This window comes from Cherax quadricarinatus, chromosome 9, assembly GCF_038502225.1.
Source record: "Cherax quadricarinatus isolate ZL_2023a chromosome 9, ASM3850222v1, whole genome shotgun sequence".
NCBI lineage: Eukaryota > Metazoa > Arthropoda > Malacostraca > Decapoda > Parastacidae > Cherax > Cherax quadricarinatus.
The window spans coordinates 35,935,704-35,953,142 of record NC_091300.1 but is presented as its reverse complement, the minus strand read 5'-3'; the positions used below and the strand labels follow the sequence as shown (position 1 = coordinate 35,953,142).

Below are 17,439 nucleotides of genomic sequence, written 5' to 3'. Positions count from 1 at the left end.
CGCGACATTCCAACGCCAACTGACAACCTATACTACAACCCTCCTGTTCCCTCTGCCACCAACCCCATATCTGAAACCTCACCCCAACAGCTGTCCCTTGGGCATTCTGGCCCCACCCCATCAACTTCACGACCCCACCTACACCACAGCCCCATATGGCCCCACAAAACTCTCGCTCTAACCCCAATATTCTTGCATGGCCACAGCCAAGTAGAAAAGAAACTAAAAGGTTTGAATACTGCAAATCTTGGATGGAATAACGAATAAACGCAAAGTGGAGATAGAGAATCAGTGAAAAATCCAGACATCATAGCAGTCACAGAAACAAAAACTACGCTTCAGAACAATAGCAGACATAATCTTCCAACAGGATATGAATCCTGAGGAAGATAGAAGTAGAGGAGGAGGGTTGCACACTACTCATAAACACCAATGAGGATTTGAGGAAATGGAAGGCATGGACATGATTGGAGAAAGAGACTACATTGTAAGTACAATTCAGTCCGAGAGAACATAAAGTAGTCATTGTGGAGTGATGTATAGCCCACCACAGAACTGCAGAGGCCAAGAGGAGTACAAAACAACAGAATTGATGGTGGACACACTGGCTGAGGTGGCAAGAAGGCTCACTTTCGAGCAGGCAAGTTGTTACTGTGTGGGCGTTTCAGCCACAGGGAGATCGACTGGGAAAACCTGGAGCCACATGGGGTCCCGAAACATGGAGAGCCAAGATGATGGATGTGGTACTTGAGCCTCATGCATCAGCATGTCAGGGACACAACCAGGAGAGAGAGGAGGATAAAGCCAACAAGACTGGATCTTTGTGTTCACCTGGGCAGTTCAGACATTGAGGACATCATACGAGAGGCCCCCTTGGGCTAGCGATCATGTGGTTTCTACTGACTATATAATTAGAGTTACAAGTGGAGAAGGTAACAGGAACTGAAGGGGACAGGCCAGAGCTATAAAGGGGACTACATAGGTGTGAAACTTCCTGCAGAAGGTTCAGTAGGACAGAGAAATGGTAGGAAAATCAATGCTTGAGATGATGGAATATGTGGCAAGCAAAGTGCAAGGAAGCGAAGGAAAGTTTTGTTCCCAAGGGAAACAGAAATAATGAAGGCCAAAGCCAGGTCATGGTTTACCCGAAAGGTGTAGGAAGCCAAGAAACTAAGTGCAACAGAGAATGGAAAGAATTACAGGAGGCATAGGACCCAGAAAACAAGGAGATTAGTAGAAGAGCCAGAAACAGTATGTGCAGATGAGAGAGGGAGGCCCAGCAAATGGCTGACATAGCATCGAGTCAAATCTGACCCGGAAACTGCTGTATGAAAGCTACATTGGGGAAGACAGTCAGGACCAGGTGATAAGGCTGAGGAAAGAAGGTGGAGAACTCACAAGAAACGATCCAAGGAGGGTATGTGAGGAGCTCAACACGGATTTGGGAAGTATTTTGAGTAGAGACAGGAAGGACTCTGGGGGACAGACCAGATGGGACACCCAGCAAGGAATACGCAGCAAGTGTTGAATGACATACATACAGATGAGGAGGAGGTGAAGAAACTGCTAAGGGACATCGATACCTCCAAAGGCAATGGGACCGGGGACAGCATCTCTCCATTAGGTCCTTAGAGAGAGGGGAGCAGATATGTTGTGCATGCCACTTACCACAAATGTGACACATCCCCTGGAAACTGGGCAACTACCTGAGGTCATGGGAGAGAGACAAATCATAGTTCCCATTTTCAAAAGAGACAAGAAAGAGAGCACTAAACTATAAGACCTGTGTCATTGACGTGTATAGTATGCAAAATTATGGAGGAAGATTATCAGGAGAGGTGGTGGAGCATAGGCGGAACAGGGTATAAATGCCAACCAGCAGGATTCCACGGAAGAGGCTGATCCTGTGTCACAAACCTTCTGAGTTTACATGATAAAATAGCAGAAGTAAGACAAAGAGAGAGAGGGTGGAGTTGGTGCATCTTCTTGGACTGCAAGAAGGCCTTTATTAGTTCCTCACAAAGAGATTAGTGCAGAAGCTAGAGCATCAGAGCGCCATATAACAGGAAGGAGCACTGCAATGGATCAGAGAATACAGCAGGAGGCCTTAGCAATGCGTAATGATGTATCACGAGTGGGCACACCTGCTTGACGAGCGAGATCCCACAGGGGAATCAGGTCCTAGGACCAGTGCTATTTTTGGTATATGTGAGCGACATAATAGGAAGGGTTAGACTCAGAAGTGTCCCTGTTTGCAGATGATGTGAAGTTAATGAGAAGAATTAAATCAGTGAGGACCAGGCAGGACTTCAAAGAGCCTGAACAGACTAGACACCTAGTCAACAAATGAAAGCTTATCGAATTTAATCCTGCCAAATGCAAATCCTTGAAGATAGGGGAAGGGCACAGAAGACCACAGACAGAGTATAGGCTAGGTGGCCAAGACTGCAAACCTCACTCCAGGAGAAAGATCTTAGGGTGAAGTAACACCGAGCATGTCCGGCACATCAATCAGATAACTGCTGCGGCATATGGGCGCCTGGCAAACCTGAGAACAGCATTCCGATACCTTAGTAAGGAATCATTCAAGACACTGTACACCGTGTCAGGCCCATACTGGAGTATGCAGCACCTGTTTGGAACCCGCACTTGATAAGCGTCAAGAAACGCTAGAAAGTAAGGTTTTGCGACAAAGGTTAGTTCAGAGCTAGGGAATGTCTATGAAGAAAGATTAAGGAAATCGGCCTGACGACCTTGCTGGAGGACAGGAGGGTCAGGAGAGACGCAAGTAACGGCCATATAAATACTGCGTGGAGATAGGCCAAGGTGGACAAAGACAGGATGTTCCAGGAGGAGACACAGAAACAAGGGCACTGGTGGAAGTTGAGAAGACACAAATGAGTCAGAGATAGTGAGCATTTCACTTCAGTCATAGAGTTTGTAAGGCGGTGGAATAGCCTGAAAATGACGTAGTGGAGGCAGGAACCATACACGGATTTAAGACGAGGTTTGTCCCAGCTCCATGGGCAGGGGAGAGAGAGGGCCTAAATGGCAGCCGGTAGAGAGGCGGGGCCAGGAGCTAGGACTCTCTCGCCCTGCAACCACAAATAGGTGAGTACACACACACACACACACACACACACACACACACACACACACAGTGGAATAGCTAGAAATTGTTGATGTGAGTGGAGGCAGGAACCATGCATGAGTTTTTAAGACTGAGGTTTGATAAAGCTCAAAGGAGCAGGGAGAGAAGAGGACAATGTAACCAGTGAAATGGCGGGACCAGGAGCTAAGACTCGACCCTTGCAACTACAAATAGGTGAGTACACACATTGGAACATGCATAAGGAGAAATTGCAGTTGTCAGAATAAAAAAAAATATTTTCAATCTGGTACTGAGAAATATGTGTGTTCTTATGTAATATGAGTATGTGGATTTCAGATTTGAAGCCGAAATGGTGTTAAGCATTTGGCTTTACGTTTATGGCTGACAGTGATGTGTCTCGGAAGAAACTATCAGTTGTCCTCTTATCATGTTGGGACTGTCATAGCCTACTTCCGTTGTATTGATATCCTGATAAAACATTTCACCGTGATGATCACTAACACCACCAAGATTAGATGGAAAGAAGTTCAGGTGTGAAGGAAGAAAGTGCATTTTCAGGGACATACAACAACCCAGTACTCAGTAGGAATAATTAACTACTCCGTACCTTCCTGTGAAGTGTAGGCAACCTGTTGAGGCAGCCAGTTCCAGTGGGGTCCCTACTGATAGGAAGATTGAATCAGCTAATAGTTCGTGTATTTGTGGCCCAACAAATACTCCGGACTTATGTTTTTCATCAGCTGAAACTACTCCAGCGCTTTATTTTTAGTTATAATGAGAATAATAAAACTCCAAATTTTTCCTTGAGGTAAAGAAATCCTACACTTTCATCGTCCATAATCTTTATAAACCTTTTCATTAGGCCCAACTTCATGTGCAGTGTTGGAAGAAATATCTTTAAGGCTGCACCAATGCCATATGTTGCAACCTGAATTTTCCTAGAATGAGGTATTTTCTTGCTGGTCATTCTTTGATCTTCACGCCACCAGACTAATATGGCGTGCACGAATATATTTTTGCTTCTGTTAAAAAGTTCCACTCTTGTAAGCGCTATCCAAGCAATTCTACCTTCTGTTTTCACAAGGTTATTTAACTCATATTTCTTTAAAGTCGCAAGACTCTGGTGGTTCATAAACATCGGTGTCGTCTTTTTTTTTCCCACTATAACGTTCAGTGTCGTAAACAACAGGTGGTAGAGGTATAGGAGTTATGATAATGTTGGTAGGATTATTGATGCTATGTTAGGTAAAAGGACACATGTGCAACTAAATAGTAAGGGAATTTTGTTGGCCCGGAGGGCAAACGTTGCCACAATAAATATCCTAGTGCACCTTTATTCATTTACCTAACATTTTATCAATAATTCTACCATTATTACTAATAATAAAAGCTGACTGCACTGTTTAGACATCCTTGTCTGTCCATGTTAATCTGAAAGAGATTTCACATAATAGAGCAAAAGAAATCTAAAGTAAATACGGATAACTGTATGTGGCAGAGAAATGCAATTCAAGTATTGAATAGTAACATATTGTAAATGTCTGAGCACTGGGACGGCCAGAGCACACCAGAAGCTCTGACTCTTCCTGACACACATGATGCGTACGTTTAATGTTTATACAAGTATGCGGAAAGCCACAAGATTTTCCTCACAGGTGTATTAAAGTTTATACATGTAACATAGAACCACTTGTGTTGCCAGTATGTTATGTGTTGGGTTAATTCTGACTTCAGATGCAGTTTCAGCATGCTTAAATAACCTAAAAATCTTTCATTTATAGAAGTATCTGTATCTAACTCTGATAGTATAATAGTAGGTATGTTACGACACTGTAGGACATGGCTAAATCAGATACCATGAAAACCTTTATGATTTTGATGCTGTATAGCCCTTGTGGTTTAGCGCTTCTTTTTGATTATAGTAATAATAATTTATGATTCTGATTAACATCGTCAACCCCGGCTCCCTTGATGCCAGTGATGTCCAAGGAATTAATTAATGCTGGCCTTCCTTTCATTGGCTCGAAACTGATTACCTCCCATTCCCCAGGCACTACGACTTGTACGGATTTAGCGCTTCTCCATAATCTAGACAGGGTATCTACCAGTTCAAGACGCGTACATTATTTTGTCAAGGAAATTGGCTGATATTGTGATAGTACGTCTCAATGAACGGAGGCTCGAGCCTACACCTCTTCATACCAGAATAATTATTACAGGTTTAGCACTTCATTTAGATACTGATAATATGAAATACATTGACACGTAAATTTGCCAGTGTCTGGAACACGTTCAGTGAGCATGAGCACAAGTCAGATAGTCCTAATAACTGTCAAACTTTGATAGACTTTATCAGACTTGATAAAGATTATCGTGACTGACAGTGTTTATAAAGTTTCTGTCAAATTTGATGTTTTATCATTACCAAGTCTAAGTCTTTTATCAAATGCCTTCTAGTCTATCCTTGACACCTAGACCCTAAGAGCATAGAAGGAATATTGCAGTAGGTCTACCGTAATACTGGTAGAGTACCACACACATACGTATATGCATATACGTATACGTACGTATATGCAACTCCTCGTGTGACATTTTATTGTGGCAACGTTTTGCTTTCCAAGCGTTTGACAAAGCTCGTGGAGAGTGAAACATTGCCACAGTAAAATGTCACATTGCACCTAACAGGCCTGCTGTCACATGCTAGGCAGTTCCAACTCCCACCCACCCACACCCACTCATGCACACGTCCAAGCTATATTTAAAACTATACCTGTAGATGAATGGTTCACAGAACCGACAGATTGATAAATTAGACACATGGGTATCTTTATTGAGGAAAAGTTTCGCCACACAGTGGCTTCATCAGTCCATACAAAGGAGAAACTTGAAGAACAGGAGGAGAATGAGGTCGATGTGGTCAGTCCATCAATCTTGAATAGAATACGGCATATGAGCGGAGAAGCAGCTTATAAACCGTAGACAGGAGAGGTGCAGCAGTCGTAGGTGGTGTCACATTTGTCCAATGTGGAAGTAGGTCGTGCCCAAGGGTTAGGCAAGTGAACCATTCATCTACAATCCTGTCAGACACTGCAACTTCTTGGGATCTTAATACTTGGGAATTCTTCACTTGCCTAACCCTTGGGCACGACCTACTTCCACATTGGACAAATGTGACACCACCTACGACTGCTGCACCTCTCCTGTCTACGGTTTATAAGCTGCTTCTCCGCTCATATGCCGTATTCTATTCAAGATTGATGAACTGACCACATCGACTCAAGGCTGAGGGACTGATTACCTCATTCTCCTCCTGTTCTTCAAGTTTCTCCTTTGTATGGACTAATGAAGCCACTGTGTGGCGAAACGTTTCCTCAATAAAGATACCCAAGAGTTGCACATGTGTCTAATTTATCAAAGCTATACCTAACATTGCTGCCTTACTAACACTACCCGGGAGAGTTTCCTCCACTCATCTAGGGTACAATAGTCCTTAATCCGGATAGAACTAGTAATAAGAGTTCACAGCAGACAGCCTCGGTAAGAACGAAGTCCCCTGCTGTCTGGCTCTCCCACGTGCTCCCATGTACTTCATATAGCTCAGTCTTGGGCGAAACATCGTCTTTATACTCGTACTTTGTCAAGAGACGAGTCAAAGGATATTAGTGGACCATCGTAAGCGTCGCGCCTGGATGCCGATGAAGTGCTCTTGAGCCAGGATATTAGAGCTTCCCCTTCCATGGATCACACCTCCCATTCCCCCAGGCGCTGCCACGACACCTAGAGGCTAAACACTTCTTCATGGGGAAATATGGCAATCATTCACTTTAATCAACTGGTGGAACATGACTGAGCAGCATTGTTGTTGTTGACACGGAGATCCGTGTGCTGCTTGGTGCGAATGTTGAAGTGCTGCTTGATGGTGCGAATGTTCAGGTGCTGCTTGATGGTGTGAATGTTGAGGTGCTGCTTGATGGCGTGAATGTTGAGGTGCTGCTTGATGGTGTGAATGTTGAGGTGCTGCTTGATGGCGGGAATGTTGAGGTGCTGCTTGATGGTGCGAATGTTGAGGTGCTGCTTGATGGTGCGAATGTTGAGGTGCTGCTTGATGGTGCGAATGTTGAGGTGCTGCTTGATGGTGCGAATGTTGAGGTGCTGCTTGGTGCGAATGTTGAGGTGCTGCTTGATGGTGTGAATGTTGAGGTGCTGCTTGATGGTGCGAATGTTGAGGTGCTGCTTGGTGCGAATGTTGAGGTGCTGCTTGATGGTGCGAATGTTGAGGTGCTGCTTGGTGCGAATGTTGAGGTGCTGCTTGATGGTGCGAATGTTGAGGTGCTGCTTGGTGCGAATGTTGAGGTGCTGCTTGATGGTGTGAATGTTGAGGTGCTGCTTGATGGTGTGAATGTTGAGGTGCTGCTTGGTGCGAATGTTGAGGTGCTGCTTGATGGTGTGAATGTTGAGGTGCTGCTTGATGGCGTGAATGTTGAGGTGGTGCTTGATGGTGTGAATGTTGAGGTGCTGCTTGATGGTGTGAATGTTGAGGTGCTGCTTGATGGTGTGAATGTTGAGGTGCTGCTTGATGGTGTGAATGTTGAGGTGGTGCTTGGTGTGAATGTTGAGGTGGTGGTTGATAGTGTGAATGTTGAGGTGCTGCTTGATGGTGTGAATGTTGAGGTGGTGCTTGATGGTGTGAATGTTGAGGTGCTGCTTGGTGCGAATGTTGAGGTGCTGCTTGATGGTGCGAATGTTGAGGTGCTGCTTGGTGCGAATGTTGAGGTGCTGCTTGATGGTGTGAATGTTGAGGAGCTGTTTGATGGTGTGAATGTTGAGGTGGTGCTTGATGGTGTGAATGTTGAGGTGGTGCTTGATGGTGTGAATGTTGAGGTGCTGCTTGATGGTGCGAATGTTGAGGTGCTGCTTGATGGTGTGAATGTTGAGGTGCTGCTTGATGGTGTGAATGTTGAGGTGGTGCTTGGTGTGAATGTTGAGGTGGTGCTTGATAGTGTGAATGTTGAGGTGCTGCTTGGTGCGAATGTTGAGGTGCTGCTTGATGGTGTGAATGTTGAGGTGCTGCTTGGTGCGAATGTTGAGGTGCTGCTTGATGGTGTGAATGTTGAGGTGCTGTTTGATGGTGTGAATGTTGAGGTGGTGCGAATGTTGAGGTGCTGCTTGATGGTGTGAATGTTGAGGTGCTGTTTGATGGTGTGAATGTTGAGGTGGTGCTTGATGGTGTGAATGTTGAGGTGGTGCTTGGTGTGAATGTTGAGGTGGTGCTTGATGGTGTGAATGTTGAGGTGCTGCTTGATGGTGCGAATGTTGAGGTGCTGCTTGATGGTGTGAATGTTGAGGTGCTGCTTGGTGCGAATGTTGAGATGCTACTTGATGGTGTGAATCTTGAGGTGATGATGGTGTGAATGTTGAGGTGCTGCTTGATGGTGTGAATGTTGAGGTGGTGCTTGATGGTGTGAATGTTGAGGTGCTGCTTGGTGTGAATGTTGAGGTGGTGCTTGATAGTGTGAATGTTGAGGTGCTGCTTCATGGTGTGAATGTTGAGGTGGTGCTTGATGGTGTGAATGTTGAGGTGCTGCTTGATGGTGCGAATGTTGAGGTGGTGCTTGATGGTGTGAATGTTGAGGTGCTGCTTGATAGTGTGAATGTTGAGGTGGTGCTTGATGGTGTGAATGTTGAGGTGGTGCTTGATGGTGTGAATGTTGAGGTGGTGCTTGATGGTGTGAATGTTGAGGTGGTGCTTGATGGTGTGAATGTTGAGGTGGTGCTTTGTGTGAATGTTGAGGTGCTGCTTGATGGTGTGAATGTTGAGGTGGTGCTTGATGGTGTGAATGTTGAGGTGGTGCTTGATGGTGTGAATGTTGAGGTGGTGCTTGGTGTGAAAGTTGATGTGGTGCTTGATGGTGTGAATGTTGAGGTGGTGCTTGGTGTGAATGTTGAGGTGGTGCTTGATGGTGTGAATGTTGAGGTGGTGCTTGATGTGAATGTTGAGGTGGTGCTTGATGGTGTGAATGTTGAGGTGGTGCTTGATGGTGTGAATGTTGAGGTGGTGCTTGGTGTGAATGTTGAGGTGGTGCTTGATGGTGTGAATGTTGAGGTGGTGCTTGATGGTGTGAATGTTGAGGTGGTGCTTGGTGTGAATGTTGAGGTGGTGCTTGATGGTGTGAATGTTGAGGTGCTGCTTGATGGTGTGAATGTTGAGGTGCTGCTTGATGGTGTGAATGTTGAGGTGGTGCTTGATGGTGTGAATGTTGAGGTGGTGCTTGGTGTGAATGTTGAGGTGGTGCTTGATGGTGTGAATGTTGAGGTGGTGCTTGATGGTGTGAATGTTGAGGTGGTGCTTGGTGTGAATGTTGAGGTGGTGCTTGATGGTGTGAATGTTGAGGTGGTGCTTGGTGTGAATGTTGAGGTGGTGCTTGATGGTGTGAATGTTGAGGTGGTGCTTGGTGTGAATGTTGAGGTGGTGCTTGATGGTGTGAATGTTGAGGTGGTGCTTGATGGTGTGAATGTTGAGGTGGTGCTTGATGGTGTGAATGTTGAGGTGGTGCTTGATGGTGTGAATGTTGAGGTGCTGCTTGATGGTGTGAATGTTGAGGTGGTGCTTGATGGTGTGAATGTTGAGGTGCTGCTTGATGGTGTGAATGTTGAGGTGGTGCTTGATGGTGTGAATGTTGAGGTGGTGCTTGGTGTGAATGTTGAGGTGGTGCTTGGTGTGAATGTGGGGGACAAAGTCTGTTTCAAGAGAAGCAGTATGCTCTGACGATGTATTTTTCTATTCATTTATGAAGGAAGATCTGCAATGTGAGAGAGAAAGGAAGAAAGGAAGGGGAGATAGAGAACAAGTGAGGATAAGTTAGACAGGGACAGGAGAGAGAGATTTTCTTCAGAGTTCACAACGGTTCGGCTGCTTTTACATGTGAAACATTGCAAGTATTTCCAATAAAATTCCTCAATGGGAATTATTGAGGAAGGTGGAGCCCCTCTGGCAGTCCAGTCTGGTCTTGGGAACTCATGAATGATGTTGAAACATCTGTGATGTATGCCAGTGTATTCTAATATATCTGAGGTGGAAGCACATGACTTGTATAAACACAGTTTCTTTCTATATTATCGTGAGTTGAGGCAAACATAAATCAGGTTGAAATGATAGTGGTCAGTTATTCAACGAGTTATATTTAAAGTCATCTTTCCCTTCAGCTATTTAACTTAAACTGTACATGTGGCATTTTCTAGACATGTAATGATGTATTTTATTTGCTACTAATATTAAGTGTGTTTGTGTGTTTGGGTGGGCAGGTGGATGGTAGTCCTCCAGATTTTAGGCTGGCCAGTAGTGTTTCCCTGTCATACCGTGAACACAAGTGTCTGTCGGCTATTTAACATACAGCGTACACCGAGTTAACTTCTAAGATTGCAAAGTAATGGTTTATTGAATGCCATTTATCCTCCTAGTTGTCGTTAGAGTAAAAAAAATAGTGAACTGAGATTAGTGCCTTTTATTAGCAATATTAGCTGTCGTAAAACTTTCAAAATTTATCGTTAATTTAATAAATTTTAGTAAAACCTTATGGTGATTTTATTTAGCATTTTGAATTAGTGCTTCTCGGTTTGTTTGTGGTCTTAGTAACGAAACGTATTAAAGGCTTTAGCAATATACTCTTCTAAGTGGTCACAGAAATGAACGTGGTAATTTTTTTCAGTTTATCGCTCGTGAAAACTACTAAAGACGTATTTATTTCTGAAATCATTTAAGCCTGGTTAAATCATGCAAAAAACAACGGAATTTGTATCATATTTCATGTCTATTTCTTTTTGCACTTATCACGACTGGAATGGCTTTTGTATTTCAATATTGAAACAAACTTAATGATGTATGTCTTGCCTAATTAGCCAAGTCTGCAAGTTCTAAGATACGACATTTGTTCTTCACCTTGACCGTATGCGTATGTGAAGGAGCTAAGTATGTCAGGCCTTCTGCAGTGTTCCTCCATTCCTATGTTCTTATGTTCATAAGGAATACCATATGTCTGTGACCTGTGCGTGAACAATGTCGCTGCCTGAGGCTACAGCTGGATGGAAACTGACACTGTCGCTGCTCAAGGTTAGCCTTCACCAACCCTTGGCCCTCAGGCTACGACACCACAGCCGCAGATTTGCTTCGTAATCTTAAGGCGTTGTGAGAGGGAGATATAAAAAAATAATCATTTGAAGTATAAAAAAAATGATCATTTGAATTATCATGGGGGAGTGCTCAACCCGTAGGGATTATACAGCGCCTGTGGGGGGGTGGAAGGTATTCAGGGAGCTAGAGCACAGATCCAATTCCCTAGATCAAGAGCCCCTTCCCAGCATCAAAATACCTCCCCTGATGGAATAATCATTTGAAATATACCATATGACTAGTCGACACTACCGCTACCTCGTAGCGGGTATATAGTACAGCCAGTACACAGTGACGTACATTCAAGTCAGTATACTCAGATCATTAAAACAATTTCACTGAAGTACAATTATGCAGAAATTCATATGTAACCCTAAAACACATCTAATTTAACGTCAACGAGAAATTATCCAACGTTGCCAGAAGAGCATTTCTAAACACTGTTAAGATAAGCGCTTCCTCATCTACTACTACTACTACTATTACTACTACTACTACTATTACTACTACTACTACTACTACTACTACTACTACTACTACTACTACTACTACTACTACTACTACTACTAAAGTTAAAATAAAAAAAACACGAGAGTAGAAGATACGGGAAGTTTAATTTTAATCAACTTAGCCCATTCTATAAATTATGAACAGGACATTAATGCAAATCCTTCATACTTCGAAACAGAAACTGAGAGCATGCAGATGTGCTCGACGCCGGAGCCCCGAGTCCTGGAGTGGCATGTTATAAATCTTATATATACTACAATGGGCAAAGTCACCAGCAAGGGCAAGTCGCGTGCTCACTCTGCATGGACAAGAATGATGTTGATGAGTCAACCCGTTTGAGGGACTACGGTAACTTCCGCAGGATGACATAACGAGGGATTTACAGATAAAATTCTAAGATTCTTTGATTACGGTGGAATTCAGAAAGCTATAAAAGCTGCTAATAAAAAAAATAATAGTTTTATAGAAAAGCTTGAGCTTTACATCTCAGCCCGCAGCGCTGTATGGCCCTTGTGGTTTAGCGCTTCTTTTTGATTATAATAATACATCTCAGCCCAAATACTGGTTCGCAGCAGAAAGACTTTTCCTACCTTAATTTCTTACGTAGTCCAGCGCTATCTATGATATACTACCATCCACCGTGTGTGTTCGTATGTGTATGTGTGTGTGTGTGTGGGAAATAATGTGTGTGGGGGGATATAGTGTGCGTGTGAGATTGATACATGTGTGTATGTGAAGGATGTAGTGTGAGGACGTGAAGATAATCTTCCGTTTGTTTAAGACCAGATTAGAGAGAATAATTTGCGATCGCCTTCTATTAAAATGCATTTTTTATTATATTGAGGATGGCCAGTTGGCCAAGAAGAGAGTTTACTTTTATACATGATTTTCATTAATCCGCGAAAAAAAACTTAATCGCTATCTGTTAAATAAATTCATAGTTTTTTTTTTTTCAATATTTTGCTTTTTTACTGTTGCAGATGAGTGCAGGAGCCGCTGTAATGGATGAAGAAGGTTTTCCCATTGTTGCGAACGTAGACTTGTGTGGCTTTTACGCTGGCAGTCCTGGGCATCAAGATCAGGAATCAGGCGAGAGGACGAGCCAACAAGTGGTTGTCTTAAGACGATCTCCTGATGGCAGCCGTAATCAGTCAGACATGAGGGTGTTCAGTCGCAGTCTCAAGACCCAGCTTGATGCCCTGCGGTACTTCTTCACCCGCCGGGAGCTTCATCTCCATTGGAATTTCTTATCTTCGAGTCCCAATCTGCACCTGGACAGTCCTCGGATGCCATTTCATGACGTTTTTGATTCTCCTTCATCAAATCTGTCCTTTCCGCCAGCAGGATTCAGACGTGAGCATGAGCTGCATCTCGAAAAGATAACAACAAAAAAGCCCTTCAGACTTCCTCCTCCTCCTTCCTCTTCTTATAGTGAAAGAAAACCAAATAAAAAAGAAGTCAACATAAGCATATGGAAAGAGTTCTGCCGCGGCCAGTTAGCTTTCGACGACGGTGCAGTGGAATGGAAGGAACTGAAAAACAAGTGTAGATTCTGGATTCCTTTTCAGGTTGTCTTGGGAGATTTTGCAATTTTTTTGCCATGCTGTGTGATTTGGTTGCTTAGATTGATAGTAGTAACATTAAAAATATGTCTACCGTCCGTAGGACTGCAAATAGTGTACTATCACATTCTGTACAATCACATAAAAATTCACCTAATTGGAAACGAGAGAGGGGTAGATCCTGTATTTACTGGTGCAGTCTATCAAGGTCCCATAATATACAGCGTCAGGTATGCCAGCTGCCCTTACTGCAGGTACAAAAGGGAATCCAGAGTGTTGCTCAAGTATTTTGATAGCCTATGCCAAGAGAGAAGGGAAATGGCTGTTAGGTAGTGATGACCTGTGTGTAGAAACATTTGCTCGTGTAACCAGATACTCTACCCATGTAATGGCAATCAGGAAATCGCCTAATTATGAAAGTTTGCTCTTGATGCGGCATTTACTTTTTTTTGCTACGCAAAAAAAAGAAAAATATGTACTTGCCACTGGTGGTTTACGGACAGCTGCATTTTATATCAGTTATATAACACATCCTCAAAAAGATGGCAATGAAGTCATCAAGATGTTCATGAATAAATATGCATATGAAGTACTATTGCTGTTGCAGTTATAAGAGATCAGAAGCATTATTTTGCTAAAATATTCCAAATGCAGTGCAGTAAGTTAAGAAAAGATCATCAGAATACAATTGATGGTTGGTTGGTCTCGGTGTAGTCTTAACTAAAGACCCTCACCGCCATGACCCCAAAAAAACTCCATATAGATGACTTGAAAATCAGTTGTAACTAAAAAAAAAAACTGTTTTTCTTTGGTCTGTGAGATCTGAAAACAGTATTAGTGTTAGAGCCCAGTTTTTTTTTTTTTTTTTTTTTTTACATATATTCACTTTTATGATTATGGGGTCGAGTCTGCTCCTACGATTTTTTTCTCGCAGGTTTCCTGTCTAGTGGAGCCTGTAGCATCTCTAAAAACTGAATATGGTGTTGTCTCGCAATACCTCGTGTGTGTACTCACCTATTTGTGGTTGCAGGGGTCGAGTCTTAGCTCCTGGCCCCGCCTAGTGTGTGTGTGTGTGTCTGTGTGTGTGTGTGTGTGGGATGACCCATGTTTGTTCTCACAATTTTGAGTATTCAATTTAACGTGTTAGTTTCGAGTGACTGTAGCACACTGGATGCCATTCTAGCAGCTTCACTATTTCTCCCTGTTGATAGTGCTAAAAATATTCCTTATGTATTTTCTCATTTAGGTCTCTAACGCCATAACTACGACGCCACACATAACAAAGGAGAATCGAACAAAAAAGATCAAATTTTGTGTCAAAGACTTAAGTGACTGACTCCAACGGGAAGAGGATTTGCACCTACTTATGCTTCTCTGGTGAACTGAAGGATAGCAATCAGCTCACATACTGAGTGTCCGTGGTTCGATCCCCGGCACGGATGGAAAAGTTGGGCATGTTTCCTAACACCTGTCGCTGTTCACCTAGCAGTAAGTAGACATCTGGGTGTTAGTCGATACTGTTGTGAGTCGCGTCCTGACGGACAAGATTAAAAGGACTCGAAAGGAAATAACAGTCCTCCATGACGCACTGACTTGTCCTGGGTGGCTATCCCTCCCCCGGGATAACCCTGCCCTGAGATAACCCTCCCCAGGGATAACCCTCCCCCGGACTAACCCTCCCCCGAACAAACCCTCCCCCGGACTAACCCTCCCTCGGGCTAAAAATTCGATCAAAATCTTCTCACTGGCAGCTTGTTTGCTTCACCCCGCCTCGGCAATATACTCTTCCCTGAAATATATATATATATATATATATATATATATATATATATATATATATATATATATATATATATATATATATATATATATATATTAATACTTTATATATTTTGAAACTAAAGTTATAATTACTATGTAAAGCACAAAACCGTGTAATAAAACTGTCTTAACTTTGGTTATATAACTAAACCTTATTTTTCTCCTTGCCATGTGAGTTGTATATATTTTTCCATGAGAATTTAGAGACGCTACACTGTTGACAAATAATTTATATAGCAGCATGAACACTGATGAATTACACATTGACTTCCAGGTTAAGGGAATGATTACCTCAAATTCCTTCTGAAATTCGCTATTCTTCTTTGTTTAGGACTGATGAAGCCACTATGTGGCGAAACGTTTCCTCGGTAAAGATACTCATATGTTGCACGTGTCTAATATATCAACTTGTCTCTTCTCTGAACTATTTATCTGTATGAACAATGATGACTTATACTATCATATATATATATATATATATATATATATATATATATATATATATATATATATATATATATATATGTCGTGCCGAATATGTAAAACTGGTCAATTAGCAAGAACTCATTTAAAATTAAGTCCTTTCTAAAATATTCTCTTATACGTTTAAAGATATATTTTTTTCATTAATATTAATGGAAAAAATTTTAATTTTGCACCAAAAGTATCTTAGAAAACTTACCTAACCTTATTATAACAAGAACAATTTATTTTAGCCTAACCCAACTAAATATATTTTAGATTTGTTTACAATAATTTAATACTAAACAAAGTGAAAAATATTTTTTTTCATTAGGTTCAGAATGATTTTGGCGAAATTATTGCATACACAAATTTTCTCTTGTCCTATATGGCAAAATGAGCGTTGCTATTTAAGCCAAGATCGCATGTTCTGCCTATTCGGCACGACATATATATATATATATATATATATATATATATATATATATATATATATATATATATATATATATATATATATATATATATATATATATATAGATGCATAAACACTGATGGCTCTGGGTTCGTACTACGATGGTGAATGTATCGCGAGTGAATGGTGAACCTGGCGAGTGAGCCGTGAACCTGGCGAGTGAGCGGTGAACCTGGCGAGTGAGCAGTGAACCTGGCGAGTGAGCGGTGAACCTGGCGAGTGAGCCGTGAACCTGGTGAGTGAGCCGTGAACCTGGCGAGTGAGCCGTGAACCTGGCGAGTGAGCCGTGAACCTGGCGAGTGAGCCTTGAACCTGGCGAGTGAGCCGTGAACCTGGCGAGTGAGCCATGAACCTGGCGAATGAGCCGTGAACCTGGCGAGTGAGCCGTGAACCTGGCGAGTGAGCCGTGAACCTGGCGAGTGAGCCGTGACCCTGGCGAGTGAGCCGTGAATCTGGCGAGTGAGCGGTGAACCTGGCGAGTGAGCCGTGAACCTGGCGAGTGAGCCGTGAACCTGGCGAGTGAGCCGTGAACCTGGCGAGTGAGCCGTGAACCTGGCGAGTGAGCGGTGAACCTGACGAGTGAGCCGTGAACCTGGCGAGTGAGCCGTGAACCTGGCGAGTGAGCCGTGAACCTGGCGAGTGAGCCTTGAACCTGGCGAGTGAGCCGTGAACCTGGCGAGTGAGCCGTGAACCTGGCGAGTGAGCCATGAACCTGGCGAGTGAGCCGTGAACCTGGCGAGTGAGCCGTGAACCTGGCGAGTGAGCCGTGAACCTGGCGAGTGAGCCGTGAACCTGGCGAGTGAGCCTTGAACCTGGCGAGTGAGCCGTGAACCTGGCGAGTGAGCCGTGAACCTGGCGAGTGAGCCATGAACCTGGCGAGTGAGCCGTGAACCTGGCGAGTGAGCCGTGAACCTGGCGAGTGAGCGGTGAACCTGGCGAGTGAGCCGTGAACCTGGCGAGTGAGCCGTGAACCTGGCGAGTGAGCCGTGAACCTGGCGAGTGAGCCGTGAACCTGGCGAGTGAGCCGTGAACCTGGCGAGTGAGCGGTGAACCTGGCGAGTGAGCCTTGAACCTGGCGAGTGAGCCGTGAACCTGGCGAGTGAGCGGTGAACCTGGCGAGTGAGCCGTGAACCTGGCGAGTGAGCCGTGAACCTGGCGAGTGAGCCGTGAACCTGGCGAGTGAGCCGTGAACCTGGCGAGTGAGCCGTGAAGCTGGCGAGTGAGCCGACGAGTGAGCCGTGAACCTGGCGAGTGAGCCGTGAACCTGGCGAGTGAGCGGTGAACCTGGCGAGTGAGCCTTGAACCTGGCGAGTGAGCCGTGAACCTGGCG

The 17,439-nt window shown here is 43.8% G+C and overlaps 1 protein-coding gene across 1 annotated transcript in view; it reads left to right on the top strand.

The window, feature by feature from the left end:
- The window catches only part of LOC128686086 (uncharacterized), a 32,716-nt gene extending 18,824 nt beyond the window's left edge, over positions 1-13,892 (top strand). The window contains exon 2 of the mRNA XM_053772740.2: positions 12,770-13,892. Within this exon, the coding sequence (XP_053628715.1) occupies positions 12,770-13,684 (915 nt within the window). The 3' untranslated portion in view covers positions 13,685-13,892. The remainder of the gene's footprint in view (positions 1-12,769) is intronic.
- Positions 13,893-17,439: the final 3,547 nt, after the last annotated feature.